Source organism: Piliocolobus tephrosceles, chromosome 11 (genome assembly GCF_002776525.5).
Source record: "Piliocolobus tephrosceles isolate RC106 chromosome 11, ASM277652v3, whole genome shotgun sequence".
Taxonomy (NCBI): Eukaryota; Metazoa; Chordata; class Mammalia; order Primates; family Cercopithecidae; genus Piliocolobus; species Piliocolobus tephrosceles.
The window spans coordinates 44,275,369-44,294,690 of record NC_045444.1 but is presented as its reverse complement, the minus strand read 5'-3'; the positions used below and the strand labels follow the sequence as shown (position 1 = coordinate 44,294,690).

At 37.4% G+C, this 19,322-nt stretch overlaps 1 protein-coding gene across 7 annotated transcripts in view; it reads right to left on the bottom strand.

Annotated features, from left to right (window-relative positions):
- PKP4 (plakophilin 4) overlaps nt 1-19,322 on the bottom strand; it is a 237,134-nt gene that overhangs the window by 140,762 nt on the left and 77,050 nt on the right. For all 7 annotated transcript variants that reach the window (XM_023217400.3, XM_023217403.3, XM_026454019.2 and 4 more), the window contains exon 2: nt 15,990-16,126. In XM_023217400.3, coding sequence (XP_023073168.1) covers nt 15,990-16,121 — 132 coding nt within the window. In that variant the 5' untranslated portion in view covers nt 16,122-16,126. The remainder of the gene's footprint in view (nt 1-15,989; nt 16,127-19,322) is intronic.

Genomic DNA, 19,322 nt, shown 5'->3' with positions numbered 1-19,322 from the left:
CAAAACAGTCCAGTACATCCTAGCCCGGCCTGACTCTAATCAAAAGAAGGATACAGTAAAGCAGGTAGAAAAGAGAGCAGAGGAGCAACCAGGCTCAGGTGCCAGGGCACCCGCACTCTTCCAAAGTAGACTGTGGCAGAAACTGCTAGTTGTTTAGGGTCATTTTAGCTTAGCATATGGCTGCTCACTGGAGCCTGCAATTCCCAGCTTCTGGGGAAGCTTGCAGCCATGAGACTGAGTTCTAGCGTGTGAGGAACAAGCCTCTTCTAGACCGTGCTTTTCCAAAGAAATGCATCTGCTCCCATGGTTTTTTATCCCTACCTGCTGCCTAGGACCTGATGAGAGTTGGGAGCTGCCGCAGGCCCAGAGATGGCAACCTTGCAGCAAAGCTGCCCTGGATAGCTCTGGACCACTGCTCTCTGGACTGTATCCTAAGAAATACATTATCATCTTATTTAAGCCAAGGTATTTTGATGCCTCGTTGTTACAGCTGTAAAACTCAAGGCCCGTTTAACACCCAGTTTTACAACAGACCTGACTGTTTCAGTGTCTAGCTGCCTCAACTCCTGTCCTAAAGCTTAGAACCACCTGGTAACTGATGTTCCTAAACAAAGTACATTCTGAGCACCTTTACTGGGTTGTAAGCATCTTCAGGGGATTATGCATCTGGAGGGCTGGGACTATGTCCTCTATACCCTTTTATTTCTCTGAAACAGCCTAATACAGAGCTGACTGAGGGAAGGATGAGTAGGAAAAGTAAGTTTAAGCTGTAGGTTTCAGGGTCAGACAGCCCCCTGCAATTGAATTCTTTGGCAATTCCTGGGCTTTAACCAGATGTTCAAAATACCAACTGAACGTTCCATTCTAGAAACCAAGGCTTGTGATCACTGCAATCTCTGCCTCCCAGGTTAAAGCGATTCTCCTCCCTCAGCCTCCTGAGTAGCTGGGATTACAGGCGCCCACCACCACACCTGGCTAATTTTTGTATTTTTAGTAGAGACGGGGTTTCACCATGTTAGCCAGGATAGTCTCAATCTCTTGACCTCGTGATCTGCCTGCCTCGGCCTCCTAAAGTGCTGGGATTACAGGCGTGAGCCACCGCACCTGGCCTGTTATTGTAATTTTAAAGAGGAAACAGGCTATGAGAAGTTAAGGGGCTTGCCCAATAGAATAAAGTCCTTTGTAGGAGTCTGGATTTGAATCCAGGTCTGTTTGATATCAATGCCCGCATTCTTCTTACTATATCAAGATGCTTTTAAAAACTCTACTAACTTCTTCAGAAGAGTACAGTGAAAACAGTGGAAGAGTTTACTGATGAGTCAGAATTATTCAATTATCACACTAAGTAATAGTAAATGTAACACTTACAAATATTCTTTGTGGTATAATATCCCAGGACATACTGAAGCCCCTGGGGTCCATGCACCTCTTCTAGAGGGTCCTGGGGGCTGGCTGGTGGTGGGAATGCCCTGGTTGATCAGCCTATCCAGTAGCACCCTCCAGAGTGCTCAGCTGAAGGAACTGGGAGAGATCTGTTCAGTTTTCCTTGTTGGAGCCTCCTCTGACTGGCTCTCAGTAGCCATTTGACATTTATTTTTCTGAGCGGTCAGGGGGCTAGTGCTTCCAGCTTGCCAATACTAGTCTGCTTTGGGAATCAAAACTCACTGTACTGGTTGACATGGTAAAACCTTATTTAGCGCTTACTTTGGACAGTCGAAATGCTAACTAAAACTGTCACAGAATAGCAAGATATTGTGCTTTGCAATATTTTGTGGCCAATCTACTCTATTGTGCATTTCTAGTCAGCCTGGATAAAGGACTATGAAGCTGGGACATATTTTTTTTTTTAACACGCAAGAATTGTATTGGAAATGTCTCCATATTTTTTGCATAGTGCTAGTCATAAAATAAGACAGTCCTAATTACTACATTTACCTTCTTCTGTGTAGGAATATATCACAAGGAACATTTAGAGGATACTGATGTGAGCTCTGCCAGTTCAAATAAATCAGTCAGAGTGACTACAGTTGGCTTTGGATTGCATTCAGGTTATGGAAGGCAAGAATAGATTAGGGGTATGTGCCATCAGAGCAGGGACAAAATCTTGACTTTGTAAAAGCCCCAGGATTTCTTCAGGCTTAGACATGACTTACTAGAGCTACATTTTCAATGAAATATTGCTGGAAGCATTTAAAAGCTGGAAAATACAATCTTGTCAGTAAAGATGTTCCCCCAATTCCCCAAAAGATGTGTGACATCATTTCAAAATACAGTCAGTCTGCTGTCACCAGTATGTTGGATTAGAGGGGGCAAGGTCTGCCCAAGTAGAAGCAGCCCAAGTTTGGTGTGGTCCTATAGTCAAGATTCAGGGACCACCACTTCACTTTAGAAACAAAAAAGATTCACATTGGAACAAATCTGTTTTGACTATTAATTTTGTGCAGAATTGACTTAATAGAAAGGAAAAAAGTATTGGGTGTAAATTATAGCATACATGTCTTGAGAAAACTTTTTTCTGAGACAGAGTCTTGCTTGGTCATCCAGGCTGGAGTACAGAAGTGCGATCCTAGCTCATTGCAGCCTTGAACTCCTTGGCGCAAGCTATTCTCCTGCCGCAGCCTTCCAAGTGGCTGGAACTACAGGCACTTAGTGATTTGGAGTAGGTGGGACTACAGGGATGTGTCACCATGCCCAGCTAAATATATATATGTATATATAGTCTCAAACTCCTGGCTTCAAGAGATCCTGTTGCCTCAGCCTCCCAAAGTATTGAGATTACAGGTATGAGCCACTGGGCCTAGCTGAGGAAACTTCTGGGTTTTCCCTTGGACAGCTCCTCCCAACCAGCATACTGTCTTGAGAGGAGGGGCTTTTTACTTCCTCCCTCACCTCTCCTAGATAATATGAATGTGAACTTGATATTCATTAGTATATTTGTGTTTAGTTTCATGAAAACCAACATTTTTAACAAACATGTATTCAACAAGTACTGAACACGAACTAGCACCACAGTCCATTCTAATCTCTGAAATATAGTGGAAAACATGTTTGGACTTTATATACTGAAGTGGGACAGTCCAGAAAATGGAGGCCAGGCATGGTGGCTCACATATGTAATCCCAGCACTTTAGGAGGCTGAGGTGGGAACATCACTTAAGGTTAGGAGTTCGAGACCAGCCTGGCAACAGGTGAAACCCTGTCTCTACTAAAAACACAAAACTTAGCTGGGCCTGGCGGTAGGCGCCTGTAATCTCAGCTACTCGGAAGGCCGAGGCAGAAGAATTACTTGAACCCAGGAGGCGGAGGTTGCAGTGAGCCAAGATCATGCCACTGCGCTCCAGCCTGGGCGACAGAGTGAGACTCCGTCTAAAAAAAAAAAAAAAGGAAGAAAAGAAAATAGGGTATTTTACATACTTGTGTGTAACTTCCTTCTCTTAGTTAACATACTTTGTGGAATTCCCTCTGAGGCAACGGGTAAAGATATATGTGAACGATCTCTTAATGAGATTCCTGAATATATTTTGTAAAGCTATCTGGAAAGAGTTGGATTTGCAGGATTATTTTAGGATGACACAACCCATATCTCCATGAGTCCAGACTGATACTGACCTTTTCCATCAGCTTCTGAGACATCTTGACCGCATAAAGCTGAGGCACATGACGGAACTTCTGCCTCACCCTTTGGCTAGAATCCTTACTGTGGGGCCAAGTCTTAGCCTGAGCCTTCCATCTATGAGCATTCCTCAGTCTGGATCCATGTCCCTCATAAGTGGCCCCAGGCTAGAACATGTGTTTCCACTACCGTTCTACATATCATCTCAAGGATAATAACTGGAGAATGTTTACTGAACATTTATTCTTAGCAGGATTGGAACCATTACCCTCATTTTACAAATAAGGACACAGGAGGCTCCACTCAAAGTAACCTGCTCAAAGTCACACAACTTAGCAGGTATGCAGGTGGGAGTTCTTGCTTTTAACTCCCGTTCTACGATATCCTTCTGGATCTGTGGTCATACTAAACACTCCATTTATTTTGTAGGCAAGACAATCCAGTTTCTCAACCATAATTCATTTTATAAGTTTTCCACATCTTGCAACCTATAAAAACTTACTTGTTTTCTTTCTGTCAACCTTAGCCTATGGTAACCTTTTATTATTATTATTTTTGTGATAATAAAAATGCCATTTTTAATATCTTTTATTCTAAATTACCATTTTATTTTGTAGCTTTAGAATTTTTATGAAATAGTCTATGCTTTTCATAAGCAATTTGCAAAATACAGGGGGAAACTTATCCAAAGACATCTATTCAACATTTAGGAGTATCTCCTTCTATTTTATTAGTGAGTGCATATGTGTTTGGATACACACATGAATGTGTATTTCTGTAGCAAAACTGGATCATTCTATAACTGTTTTTAAGACCTGTACTACAGATCATTACTTTCAAAATGGTTGTGCCACTGTACTCGCACCAATACCACATGAAATTGCCCTGCCCACATCAGTACACCCACACTATTTTATCTTTAATTTTGTTGTGGCCAGTGTGAAAAGCAGATACATTCTCAGTACATTAATGTCTATTTCTGTGATTACTAGTGAGGTACACCATTATTTCACATGCATATTAGTTATTAATGTTTCTTTTCACAATTGTTAGTTGATGGCAAGTACTCCCTTTTCATTAGGTGGTCACAGTTTTGCCTTACTGATTTGTAAGTAAGGCAAATCAGTACTGATTTATTCTGCACAGACTGCATTCATTTATTCACTCATTTGATAAGTACCTGCCAAACCCCTGTTGTTTACTTCCTCCTTTCTCCTTAGGACACAATTCTTATCCTGTGTAGCCAAAAACACCTTTGAGAATTGCCTTACAGACTTTTTCAAGTGAGTACATATTTTAACATAACTAAGATCCCATTACCAATACTGATATTTTAAGCACAATTAAAACAGCACTCATGGGCCCAAGAAAGATGATAACATGTATAGGAATCTGATCTCAGCTTAAACATCAGGGTTTTTCTTTGCAAATTCAATAAGCCAACAACCTATGACATAAATTATTACACAAAGTCTATCAATCTGAACTACTTGAAAGAAAACATGGCTTATGGATCGTGAGAAGCAGGAAAGCAGAGGACTTCAAAATGTAATTGACTAATACCCAATAACCCTTAACTCTTGGTTTGGAACCTTAACTAAGAGAAGATCCACTAGTAATTACATACTATGAATTTCTAATTTTTGAATCTTAAATTTAAGTCCTCCCTAAAGGGAACAAATCCTTAATTATCAAAAAGGGTAAACAGAGGGAAAAGAGTGAACACATTTCATGAATCCTTGAATGTCTGAGAATATCTTTTTAATCTTTCACATATTAAAGACAACTGAGCTGGGTATAAATTCTTGGATTACAAGCACTTTCCCTCAAAACTCTATACACATTGCTCTAATCTTCTCTGGAATTTAGTGTTTCACTGAAGCCTGATTTTATCTTTTGTAGATAAACCATTTCTTTTATCTGAATTGCAAAGGTTTTTCTTCCTTCTCTTTGTAAATACGACATTTTATAAAAGTAATTTCGAGACTGGTCTTTGGTGCCTGGAATACGATGATTGCTTTAAATCTATACACTCAGAGCTTTATTTTCTGCTCACAAAAATTGTTTTTAAATTATACTTAAGTACTGCTTCTCTTCTAACTACTCTAAAATCCTTCTCAAGAAAACCCACAATGTTTTCATTAGATCTACTTTCTATGGCCTCCATGTCTAGCAGAATTTATTACAACATTTTCATTCTTTTCTTCCATATTCCAGGATAAGGTCTCACATGCTTGTCACTATCAGTGTTCAGTTTTCCTCTGTATGCATTCTTCTCATTAATGACTCCACTGCAGATTTTAATTGTTTAGCATGCATATCTGGCATAAGACTGCCCGAATATGAATCTCATATTCCCTATTTATTAATTATATAAGTTTGAGCAAGTTACTTAACTTTTCTGAGTTCAGTTTCCCAATCTGTAAATAGTGGTAATAATGATACTGACCTGTATAATCAGGGTTTTTAATTACAAGCACCAGAAAACACTCTGGGTAATTCAAGGATAAAAATATTTACTGAAAGGATATTGTACAGTTCAAGACTATATATTGCTCCACTAGTTGAAAAAGGTAGGTAAACACATAGAACAAAGAAATTGAGATGAGATGTTCAGTGGCCAAAAAAACCTGAAAGACTTTTTACTACATTAACTCCAAAATTTGTGATAAGGAACACAGAAGATCTTCCACTTATAGAATTAAAAGTACAATGCCTGGTACATAGTAAGTATTCAATAAATGTTAGCTATTACTCTCCTATTGGATTTCTATTCCATAGAGATCACCGATTCTTATATCTTACTCACAATTATAATTTTTCTAGATTTGTCATTTGTTTCCTGTTGTGGTAGCAGCAGCAGCAGCAGCAGTAGTAATAGTGGTAGTGGTGGTGATAGTAGTAGTAGTAGTAGTAAGTAGAACAGAGACAGCAATCTAGCTGCATCAAAAAGCAGCAGGCCCAGTAAAGCAATGAAGGGTCTTTGTTTGCACAATGGCAGACCTGCCAGAGATGATCCATTCTTTGCATTTCTGATCTACTGGTTTTAAACTAAGAAGAGCACTCTCCAACTCTGACAAGGTTTTCAGTGGGAAACTGAAGTTTCACCCAGGGTTAAAAAGTTTGCTTTTTTAAAAAAATTGTTCAACTAGATAAATTATTCCACATCAATAAAACAGATTTGCTCAATTTGTAGTGCAGATCAAATGAGCTAAGTGCAACAGCATTCTGTTCAGTACCCATAAATACACAAATATTTTTCACAGTCGTACCTACAGACCTTCAAGTCTTCTACTCAATTAGCTTAGAATGTCAACAGCAGCAATCACTAAGATATATTTTTTCACATAATAGTTTAATATGAATTTGCTTTTCATTATTCTTTGCTAAATGAAATAAAATCAAAATCTTGCTGTTAAGAGCTTACATTATAGAAAAATAATATTACTTATCTTATTAAGGAACAAATGAGAAAGTAGGACAATGGGAAAACTCCAGTAAGCATGGTCCCTTCCAACAGTCCTAGACTTAAACCAAGGAATATATAAGGCAGCTAAGCTTATGAATGAAAAACGGTGTTTTTGACTCATACTTGACTTGACTCTTCAGTTGGGCATAAAGGGCTTACTTTAAAAATAATTAATAGAAGTATTTTCAAAAGAAGAGAAATCATGGCCTATGTCGACTTTGTGATGGAAAGGTATTTCTAAAGGAATATCAGAATACAGAAATACTACATATGAATGAAACAGTGAGAGTTATTAATTCTGCCAGAATAGTTTATTAGAAGGCCAAAGGTAGTGGTTAAGACCTTAATCTTGGTTTAGACTCTAAGAATGATTTGGGGAAATTTTTTAAATGAGATATATGCCTATTAGGGTAGATGATAACTCATGATAAACACTTCACTGATGTCACATTGCTTTATAGGAGTTTTCATAAGAAAAAGGCTGTATGTTAAAATACTAAACAGTTTATAAATTGAAATGCTTTGAACTCCAATTTTTAAAGGAAAATTAAATTTTCTTTCAAGAGCTGCACAGATTGAAATTCTAAGTATACTTTTAATTTATGGTAGCTATTTTCATATTTGAAATATAACTATATAGAATATAATTGTATAGTATGTTATTTGTCTTTAAGTTTCAATAATGTGTTATTTCAATTTGCTTGCAGACTGTTTCTACTTCGTGTAACTCCTACATGATTAAGGTTTGGGTACATAAAAACTCTTAAGATTCTATAAGCTAAAACATAGATTTGTCTTTGAACTACTTGAAAAGAACTTTACATTTTAAATGATCTTTCTTAGGAATGCTTGAAATAAAACAACCATAACCCAAATTACTTTGCTGAAGTACAAGCAGATCTGATCACTTTGGGAACAATACATTCGTAAAATATAAACAGATGAAGTAAGACCATATGGACACATTTTTGCAAAGTAACAAAAATGGTAATTTAGAAACTGGGAGCCCTTAAACATGAAGATAGGCACTAGATAGGCTATGTTTTGCAACAGCTATGGAATAACTTTAGGGTTATACCTGAAGGGAAAAATGTGTTTCTGAAGTATTTTTCTCTCCAGAAGTGATTCTAAAGAGAAAAATGATCATGCAAAGCAGAGAATTCAATGCTGAATAATCCTCTCATCCATTTAATCTCACCAACTCAGCAGTCACTCATTTCAAATTTAACAGCATAAAGTTTGCGTGTACAGGGGGAAATTATTCCATATATTCATAATTTAACTCTGAAAAGAAACTGTAAACTGGATTATTCAACTGAAAAGGAAATTACAATTTTAAACATGCAGTCACGGTTGGCTTTAAGTGTTAACAAAGGAAAAATATTCTATCACTTTCAATGTAAACGAAACAATGCTAATTCAATGGTAAAAATTAAGCAAAAATATTCCATTATTTTCAAATGTAATGGTAATTCAGTGGTAAAAATTAAAGCTAAAAATGCGTAAGTTAACAAACTTACCTAAAATTGACATAATACATATAGATAGCCTGTTTAAAAGGGGGCAAAAGTACAAACATTCTTGTCTCTTATTTATAATGTGTCAATTACTCTATATTGAAGTATAAATATGGTTTGTGCCTCTGCATTATTCTGAGAGTAGAAACTATATGAAATAGATCATCTTTATATGTCTGCTTATCCCCCCAACCCATTCCTTGACAAAGTACTTTGCTCAGAGTAGTCTTTGAACAAACAATTCTTAATTAATTAAAAGCAAGCTTAATCTAAGTATGGAGGCACTGTAAACATGTTTACATTTTTAGTTCATTAACTGATAAATATTTTGGGCACCTACTATGTTTTCCATGTTTGCATGTGTGATCCAGTTATGTGTGAACAGTCACAGGGAGTCTGTTCAAATTCATAGAATTTAATAGTCTTCCAAACAAACCCTTCAGTGTCAATACAACCTAAAATGATGCTTCCAATGAAATCAATGAGAACAAATACTAAGTTATTCTGAATATATAACTGAAGACATATAAGACTGGAAGCTTTGCTAGCAGGTCCATCTGATCATTCATCAGACTACTGGAAAACGTAGACAGGTAGCCAAATGCATATGCTTGTTGTTAGCTACCTCTTGGCAGTCTAATTTTTTAATGTTGAGAAGGACAACTTCTTTGGGAAGTGGGGAGTACTCAAATACTGAATAAACCTGTTGGCCATACTCTGTAGTATTCTTTAATCACAGGGACGCTTGAGGTGGAGGACACCCTGTATCGTTAACAAAATGAAGGGAAATGTTAAATTCTGACCATGGTGCATGCAACTTAAGAGGACTGATCTCCTGAGAGCCATTTTAGAGTTCAGAATTCTTGAATACAAGTCAAACAGTGCCACAAGAGCTTTGCCATTTGTCCTCATTTTGAACCTCGTTTCTACAATATTATGGATATAAAGCTGTAAAATTTGATGATCCCACAAAAACCACTGAGATCCAATCTTACCTTGGGTTAGATGCTGCAGTTCAGGCACTGGAAACTTCACTATAGGTTATACACAGTAACAACAACTGCCAGGATAAGTTAGTTACCAATTGGAAAAATAACTAAGTTGCCAATGGGAAAAGTCAGAAGTTTCAGGCATTGTACTTACACAGCACAGGGCTTCTAGTTAAGTGACAAACTATGCTTGTTTACAGCTGAAATAAAAATTCTCTCTTCTGCATGTGGCTGAGGTGTGTCAAAGAGGACTATTTCATTGTAAATAAGCAAAACGGCCAAACAAAAGGAAGTTACAAAGGCAGGTGTGTAACAGTTGAGTTGTTTCAGTTCCAGAGGAATAAAGTAAATAGTTGTACTGGAATTTGTTCACTTCTGGGCATTTTGCCATACAGGAAGGGTGTGTAATTACTGAAGCTAAGATATCTATGTAAAAATGAAGTAACATCAATAGGACACAGCTGGGCTTCAGATTTTCTTATTTTATCTTCAAAAAATTAAGGATCTCTGCCTCTCATTGCACTCTGATATTTAAATATTGCTTAAGTTAATATGGACATACTGAAGATAGAATGGTTATTTTCAAAAAAGCCAGAAAATATCTTGAAAGTGGTATTCTCTTTAAGAGCCACACAAATGAGAAACATTGCAATTTTCACTCATCAAAGATAACAAAAGAAGCACACACAGTATCTAATTTGAGACCTCACCAGAGTAAAAAGAATGCATATAAAATTAGCATATTTTACCAAATCTCTTCTTTGCTTACCAGTTCATACTATCTGGATTGGCTTCAACCTTAAATCTAGATTCTAAGCTTCGGAAATCATTAACCAAAAATATAAGAATGTGGTTTGTGGGCCAGGCACGGTGGCTCATGCCTGTAATCCCAGCACTTTGGGAGGCCAAGGTGGGCAGATCACCTGAGGTCAGGAGTTTGAGACCAGCCTGGCCAACATGGAGATACCCCGTCTCTACCAAAAATACAAAAATTAACTGAGTGTGGTGGCATACACCTGTAATCTCAGATACTCATGGGAGGCTGAGGCAGAAGAATTGCTTGAACCCAAGAGGAGGAGGTTGCAGTGAGCCAAGATTGCACCACTGCACTCCAGCCTGGGTGACAGAGCGAGAGTCTGTCTCAAAAAAAAAAAAAAAAAAAAAAAAAAAGAAGTGGCTAAAGAGCCTGAAAATATGGCCAAGTTCAAACAGAGATCTAAATTATTCAAGCAAATTTATGACAGAAGATGAAAGACTCTAATGAGTATTACATGTGTAATTCTACAAAACCAGAAATCAACTTGTACCCTATATAGAACTGTGAAAGACATTTGCAAATCCTAGCTGTGATTGGCCATATTGTCTTTTTTAAAGAGTGTTTCTAAAACCAAGAGATCATATCGGAACCTTTATAAAACTACAATGTATTCTACCAATTGATAATAATACCCTGCACATGGTGCTTGGCTCGCTGCTTCCTTGTGCCTGTGAGTGAGCATTCTGACACATCTAAGTACGTCGCAGAGGGCAGCAGCAAGGCTCTCGACAAGCAGCGAATGGCTTATCAAATTCCAATTCCTCTGCATCCAAGGGTGTGCTGTGCATTTCAGTGACAAATCAATCAGTTTAATCTAAAGTTTTCACAGGAAGAGGCAGGATCCTTTGAGGGCACTACATTTTTCTTTCTTTCTTTTTTTGGAGACAGGTTCTCGCTCTGTCACCCAAGCTGGAGTGCAGTGGCATGATCACGGCTTACTGCAGCCTTGACCTCCCAGACTCAAGCGATTCTCCTGAGTAGCTGGGACCATGGGCGCACACCACCACTCCTGGCCAATTTTTTGTATTTTTTGTAGAGACAGGGTTTTTGTCATGTTGCCTGGGCTGGTCCTGAACTCCTGAGCTCAAGCCATCTGCCCACCTCAGCCTCCCAAAGTGCTAGGATTACAGACAGGAACCACCATGCCCAGCGCTGTATTTCTTTATCTAGTTATTACATGTAAGAGATTATGCTAGGCACTAACCAGTATCAAGTTTGTCAGATATTTTTGAAAACTATTAGGAGATTCCTCCTTTCCTACATCTGTATTCATCATGGACTCCTGGATTCTTACTTGGAGTTGAGTTGAGCAGTAGAACGTGCTAAAGGATGATCCTAATTACAGCCAACTGGTGGTTGAAGTTCTGACATTTCCTGTAATTTCAGAATCATGTCCAGGAATCACATCACCTTGTTACTCCTGTGGATTGACTTTTTATTTCTCTTAAAGCATATTTCTTAACATTTCTTTAGTAGTTACCCCACCCGACATACATAACACTGGTGGATAGTTTGTGATATCACCAAGATAACCACATCCTTTTATTCCCTAAACTTAACTTTCAACTAAATTGGACAGATGGGAGATGAAAGTTATGACACTTATATCATTATTTGACCATAGATACAAAATAAAATTTTATTTTGCACTATGAAGAGATAGGATTTAAATCTTGTATCAATATGGATATAGTGCAATTCAAACTGTCTTAAGAAGAATGTTCAGCTGAGTGACAAGTTTTCTAGGTGCTGTGAGACTCTCTTGCTCACAATATTTCTGTGAATGTGGCTATAGGTTTTGTTATCTTAATAAAACCGCAAATTGGTGACAAAGTAATCGACAGTAAGTATTATCTATTCATTCCCTGCTCAAACAACCGTTTATTGCAGGTCTAATATATCCATGGTGTTGGGAGAGAAGCAACCTGTAACACAGGTATAAAACAATGCATAAAACATGGCTCTATCCTTAGGTAGCTGATTATATAAATTCAAAAAAGCATACTATTAAGAGTCATGACAATGGCATAAAGTGCTAAAAGAGATCAGGAGAGAGATTTGACTTCAGGCTGGGTATGTTTCACGAAAGAGGCAGTGTTTGAACAGAAGTAGCAAGGATTCTTTCTGTAAAGGAGCGAGGATTTTTCTGTACCTTCGCGGGTACACATCCACATGACTGACATCACTATGAGAGGTTATCACTTCTCAAAAGACATTGAAAATTCTAACATTATGCCAAAGAACAAGGAACAGCTAGCTTCTGGCACTGGAGGATTCTACGGAAAGCACAGCCCAGTGAAGAAAGAGTTCATTGTTTTATGACACTGAATGTCCAATTTCAGATATTTAATAGACTAATGGTTTGTTAACAAGACTGCTATTGGTTGCTTGCAGTTTCCCTTCCTACCAATTACCATGAATTGCCCAAGGGGAGTATGTGTGAGGTATTTTACTGGCTTAGATGTACTTTACTGAAGAACCCAGACTTTTCCTCTCAAAATTCAGGTGAATTTTATAAGATACTTAACCAAGTGCCTTGACATTATGTTTGGGGTTGCAATAAATTAGCATGTTCATAAAATTTATTTTTATATGCTCTTTCTCATAACATATACATAAAACTATATGTTTATGTATAGTTTTTGTGAGATCAATATGAAGTTTTTAAAGTTTAGTGTCTGCATAAGTAAACTACTGTCACAGCATAAACATTGCTCAATATTCAAAGCAATGTCCAAAAAAAGGGCTCACTGAATCTTTAGTATGGTTACAAGTAGAATCACTAGCTCCTCCTAAGAGGAGCCTTTTCTTCTTACGCAGAAATGATAATGACAATTGTAATGTTAGCCCTTACTAAGTGTCAGGTACTGTTGTAAGCATTTTACCTACGTTAATTTAAGGTCCTCACTATTATTATCTGCATCTTACAAATAAGCAAACTGGGAAAGGAAAGGTTAAGAAATTTTTCCAAGATCACATGGTCAGCAGAGAAAACAGAATGGAAACCTAGTCCATGTACCCAGTTGCACTGCTAGGGTCCCTTCCTTTCGTGACCTAAGGAAACACCATTCCTAAGACGCGGCTGCCACTAAACAAGGACTGTTATTTGAGATCACAGAGTGGATACCATTATGGCATGGCAGTGAGACTTTTTAAAAAAATAATAATTATGGGCCAGGTACAGTGGCTCATACTTATAATCCTCACACTTTAGAGAGGCTGAGGCAGGAGGATTACATGAGGCCAAGAGTTAAAGACCAGTCTGGGCAAGATAGTGAGACCCCATCTCTACAAAAAAAAATTAAAAACTAAAAATTAGCCAGGCATGGTAGTACATGCCTGTAGTCCTAGCTACTAGGGAGGCTGAGGTAGAAGGATTGCTTGAGCTCAGGAGTTTGAAGCTGCAGTGAGCTAAGAAGGTGACACTGTACTCCATCCTGGGCAACAGAGCAAGACCCCATCTCTAAAAAGTAATAATAATTATGCATTCCATTTAAGAATATTGCTCTTTTGGATATAAAATATGACCAACATTTATTGTAACTGCATGTAACAGTGGGCTAAGAGTGTCACACTCTGACCAGTAAATTTTAAAATCAAACATATAAGGTGAATGGTAATTAGTTTTCTTACTTGGATCTAACTTTTCTGTGCTCTATCCCATTGGGTAGATGATAGGAAGTGACATATTTCAGGAGGGTCTTAAGAAATTTTTACTCCAACTATATTTTGCCTAGTGCCACAAAAATTGCAGGGGAGCTATTTAAAACCAGGAGAGTATCTTGGAAAAAGACACAGATGTGGTATCCTGGGTTAAACAATTGAAATGCTAAGTACTTAAAATTTTTAAAAGAAATTATGTACGAAACTGCAAATATATATTAATGAACTCCAATTTCTCACAACAGGAATAGAACCAAAGACTAGAGTATAGCATCCCACTAACTAACTAATTACATATAATAATTGTTTTAATGAATAGGATAAATACATTTTTGGCTGCCTTGAGAAGCTAGAACTCTTCTTAGCATTTCCCACAAAATACTTATTCAGAACACTATTTACTGCCAGAAGATAAAATTTTGAAGTCATTTGAGGCCATCAAGGAATTCTAGTGTCAAAATCTTAACAAGTTTCCTTATTTTCTTATATATAGGGTATATGGTCTCAAGGTACAAACAGAACGTTCCCATTGCTATGTTTACTGCACACAGCTAATAGTTTTAAGTCATTTCTAAACATTCTGATAAATTTACCACATTTTACCAAAACACAGTATATACTAAGAGACCCAAATAAATCTGAGGCTTCTCATCCTTAACAGCTCCGTGGGTCAAATCTTGACAACTATGAAGGGCTATCGAAGAGTCCTTTTTTCTCCCCTAAGGAAAATAGAAGCTTAGACATTCTATAGTTTGGTGGAAGATGAAAATTGTACTGACTATATCTTTTACTTTTTCAAACCCTTTGTGGAAAGTTTAAAAACTTCAAATTTCATTGAGGAATAAAAAAATTATTTTGACATCTTGTTACTAGAATAAACTGAAATAATTTTTCTTGAAAACATAGTTCTAACGTCAGACATGTGTCACGGTTATAGAGCAATCTTTCATGCCACATTCCAAGTTACAGCAAATAGTACAACAATAAGGTAATAAATGTTTCCTCAATCTTTGTCATCATTAGTCATCTGAGTTACTGATACTGACTTTTAAAGGAACATCCCAGCAAATAAAACATTACCTATCTTGAGAAAAAAACATCCAGTGGCTTAATTATAAGATTTTTTTTTTTAAAAAAACTTAATCTTAGATTATTTCAACAAAATAACCCTCACAGGGGACATATAATGTTTTTTGGAGAGAAGAAGCAGGAAAAAACAAAAAACAAAAAACTATCCCTGGAGCTTTAAATTTACATTTACCTTATTAAGCTTTTAAATCTTAAGAAATTAAAAGTGCAGAATTCTAATTTCTCTAAGCACAACAGATAAGACCTAATATAGAAGGTTACTTGGGTTTGAAGGATAAAGAGTATTAATGCCTTAAAAAAATCAACATAAACATGACATTGAAGCAAACTGGCACAGTTCGACAAATTTTAGAACATTAGCTCACAAAATGAATATACTTAAATTTAGACAAACACACAAATATAGCCTTTATCCAAAAATCACAGAGACAACCCTATATACTAGCTATGTTAAAATGTTCAAAATACCTAACGCTATTACAGGCCTCAGGTTGCCAGAGTCCTGATAGAAAAGTCAGCACTGAGAACTATGCTTTACACAGCTTTGCGTGCATGCACACACTCTGCAATGTGGGAGAGACAGAGACACCGATCACCATCGAGATTGTCCTTACTTGCAGACGCACAAGTATCCTGCATGTTCCGATTCTGACTGGCACCTGGAGCAGCTCTACATGCCAGTCATCCCAATGTACTCAGGGATGTAAACACCTTATAATTAGAAAACGTGAAGGCGTCAAGGACGTTAGACAAATTTAAAACATATCCAAAGATTAATTTTTTAAAGGCATTAAAGAAATAACTCATTGCAAATTTCAATACGAGTATGTACCTGCTCCTTCACGGATGCTAGAATAGTGGTGGCTGTGGTCTCGGGTTCCATGCCTGGGCCAGTGGAGGCAGCTTCCTGGCGGGTCTGTGGTTGCCCCTCCTCCACCAATGAGGCCTGCTCAGGAGCTGGCATTCCTCCTGCAATCAAGCAGGCAAAGGGTTAACACTTTCTTCTGGGCTCCCTTGCAGGAACCGAGGATTTACAGATGGTTCCTAGCAACTACAGTAGACTATAGTCTACACACCATGATCAAAAGCTTGTTAAATTGCTAAATTTTCTAAATGGTAACCAATAAGTAAATATGACTAACTTATCAAGAAACTAAATAATAAACATTCTAGATTGCTATAGGGGTCTGTTTTCAAAGTAACATGCACACAAAAAGACATCTACAAATGTTAACTGACATGAGAAGAATGTTTTACCAATCGCAGAAGAGGTTTTTGCAACAGAAAAGAAAAAAAGAGTTTAAAACCTAAAGAAGCCTTAAAAATAAAAGTCTGCTATTTTAAAGAAATATAATATATTAATAACTAGCAACAAGTTCATCCTTGGTGGAGTCTTACAGCTAGCTTGGTTTCTTTAGAAGAATCTGATTATTCAAAGATAACAATGACTAGGAATGCGGTGTTGAAAAGAAAATCTATTTTTTAGGCCCATAGCTTATGACAGAAGAATAGGTTCTTGGCAGGAGATAGAGTGCCTTTCCTAAGACAACACATAGTGAGAGCAGTGTGTTTGTCAAGAGACTTACTGACCTAATACGGACTTTCTACAATTTTGGAAAATAGGGGGAAACGACGGTTAGCGTAAAGTGTTATTAAAATTTTAACAACTCATTTACATGTCAGTCTCTCTGTCTTCCTGTGAGTACAGTCTTTATTATACCATGAAACTAGTCAAGCGCCTGGCATATTAAATGGTATTCAATTAATGTTCACTAAAATAAATGAATACATGAACGAAGGATGATATATTTTCATTGTCTCATTCCAGTCATTAGGTAAATTCCGCCAAGTCCTAAGATGTCCGAGAGACCCTATCTCTTTAGATGTGTCACAGTGTATATTCAAATACGGACATCTGAGGCTATAAACATTTTCCTCAACATTCTTCAGCTTTCTCTTGCAAATTACTCTACTATTATATATTTCAATTTAATCAATTAACTTCCACAGTCTTCAATTCTATAGTTGATCTGGGACTTGTTTCCCCATTCCCTCAAATTTCAGCATCAGTCTTCTGTTTCCAAACTAATAATCCGTAAGTAAAAGGGGAAATTACATACCCTTTGAGCTCCCATCTTCTTCCCTACTCTCCTGGCTTCCACGTTAGTGGAGCGGGTCTGTTTCAGGTTTCTGCTGGTGGTTGTTTTATTCTTGTCATATTAATAGGCATAAATGGACAGTGGATCTGATTAGTTTATCTGTGCATTTCCCCTGACACCAGCCTCATGAGTTCTCATCCCTGCTCTATCTAGCAAGTGAATTCTCAATCTCCCATTTTCACGGCGCATAAGGCCTAGATAGACTTTGAACTGCAAGCAGGATCTTCTCAAGTATGAACAGAAGGATCCTGAGACATGGAGATGAGTAGGATCAAAACCTAAGTGCTCTGGGTGGGGTGGAGGGGGGCGGTTCTACCTCACTACCTCACCGATAAAAATGGCTAGTTCTTTATACAATGTAATAATTTTATGGCAATCTATATTTTTTAGCGTATGTGGAATGTTTATTGAGATGTAAAACAAAATATTATCAACTGAATAAAATTTTCTCTATCAAGTGCTCATTAAAGAGAAGACATAAGCTCTATAAAGGAAAAAAATGCTACACAAAGATCCTAGATTAGCATTTAAGGCAAGTAAAGATATAAAAGTATTCTAGCCATTGAAAAATTACACACCTTAAAATAAGCAGATGGTTGCAGAGAACAAAAATGTTACTATGCAACAGTGAAACAAATAATGCCAAGAACCAAAAATTTTAAATGTCAAGAGTATAATATCATGAAACAACCACTGTGTAAGAAGAAAAAGGAAAGGAAAAATTCAGTGAACAAAGAGAATTTGAGAAAAGGAGAAACAGAAATGTAACTGGGGAAGTAATTATTTATTAACATAGAAGGAGTCTTACTGTTACAAAGACCTAGAATTATATTATGGTATTACATCACTGTGAGGATATCATACTTAATTTCACAATATTTATCTTGCTGACCCTGCTTCCCAGGACCAACGAGCCCAGAGGAGCATTTTCTGAGTACCACTCTCCCAGGGACACTGACCATTAGGGGGCTCATCACCTAGCTGACGCAGCAACATAGAATCAAGGCAAAGTACAGCAAGATGTAAATGAAAAGTAGTAATGCTAAAGTCAAGAGGAGGAGGGTCAGAGACTGTATAAAAGAAAGTAATGTAATGCTGAGAATCTTGGCAGGAGAGGAGATTTTCATAGACATGGATGATATCCATTCTGATTCCTCAAAGGTTAGGTCACATCACCGGCAGCCATGAACAGTCACCAGATGAGGAGCAAAGCCAATGGTACCTGTCATTACTAAGCGTGAGACACTTCCCTACCCCTTATCTCTGGGGCAGTCTCAATATGCCACAACCAACATGGGGCAGGGGAGCGATCACTGTGCTGACAAGTTATAAACCTATGAATGTTTCCTATCCATTTTCTCGTAGTTTTCATAATTGTAAGATCATTTAATGAACTGGAAAGTATCAAGCTAAGACTGGAGTCACAGAATAATATTATTGCTCCATTCCACTAGCCAAAAAAAAAAAAAAAAAAAAAGGACTTATATTGTAAAGAGACTGTGAGAAATTAGGCCTCACACTTCCCTCAGTGACCTCAATTTGCCTGATTTGAGTGATCACATTCAGGAGAACTGGGAAAACTTACAGATAGGTTGCTGAATCATTTTTGAGGGTACAGAGAATGAAGGCATGCCAGAAAACTGGAAGGAGGAAAATGCCATGGCTGTTTTTGGAAAAAGGGAAGGTAGACTCTTCACATTACAAACTACAGAGCTAGACACAGATCTTGGGTGAGATTCTTTAAAGGATTTTATCCAAGAGGTGATTTGTGAGAAATAAAATGGGGCACCAAAGAAAAGTCATGTTAAGCTGGTCTAATATCTGTCTGTGGCAGTGTAACCATGCAGTGGTGCCCAAACTCTAGTGGGGCGTATATGATATTAGAAGTCCCCCATGACATTGTCATTAACATAGAAATGGGGCTGGAATAAAGGCAACTGCTGACTTCAACAATCTGTAAACAGTTGAATGAAATACATCAATCTATACAGGTTTCTAATGTAATG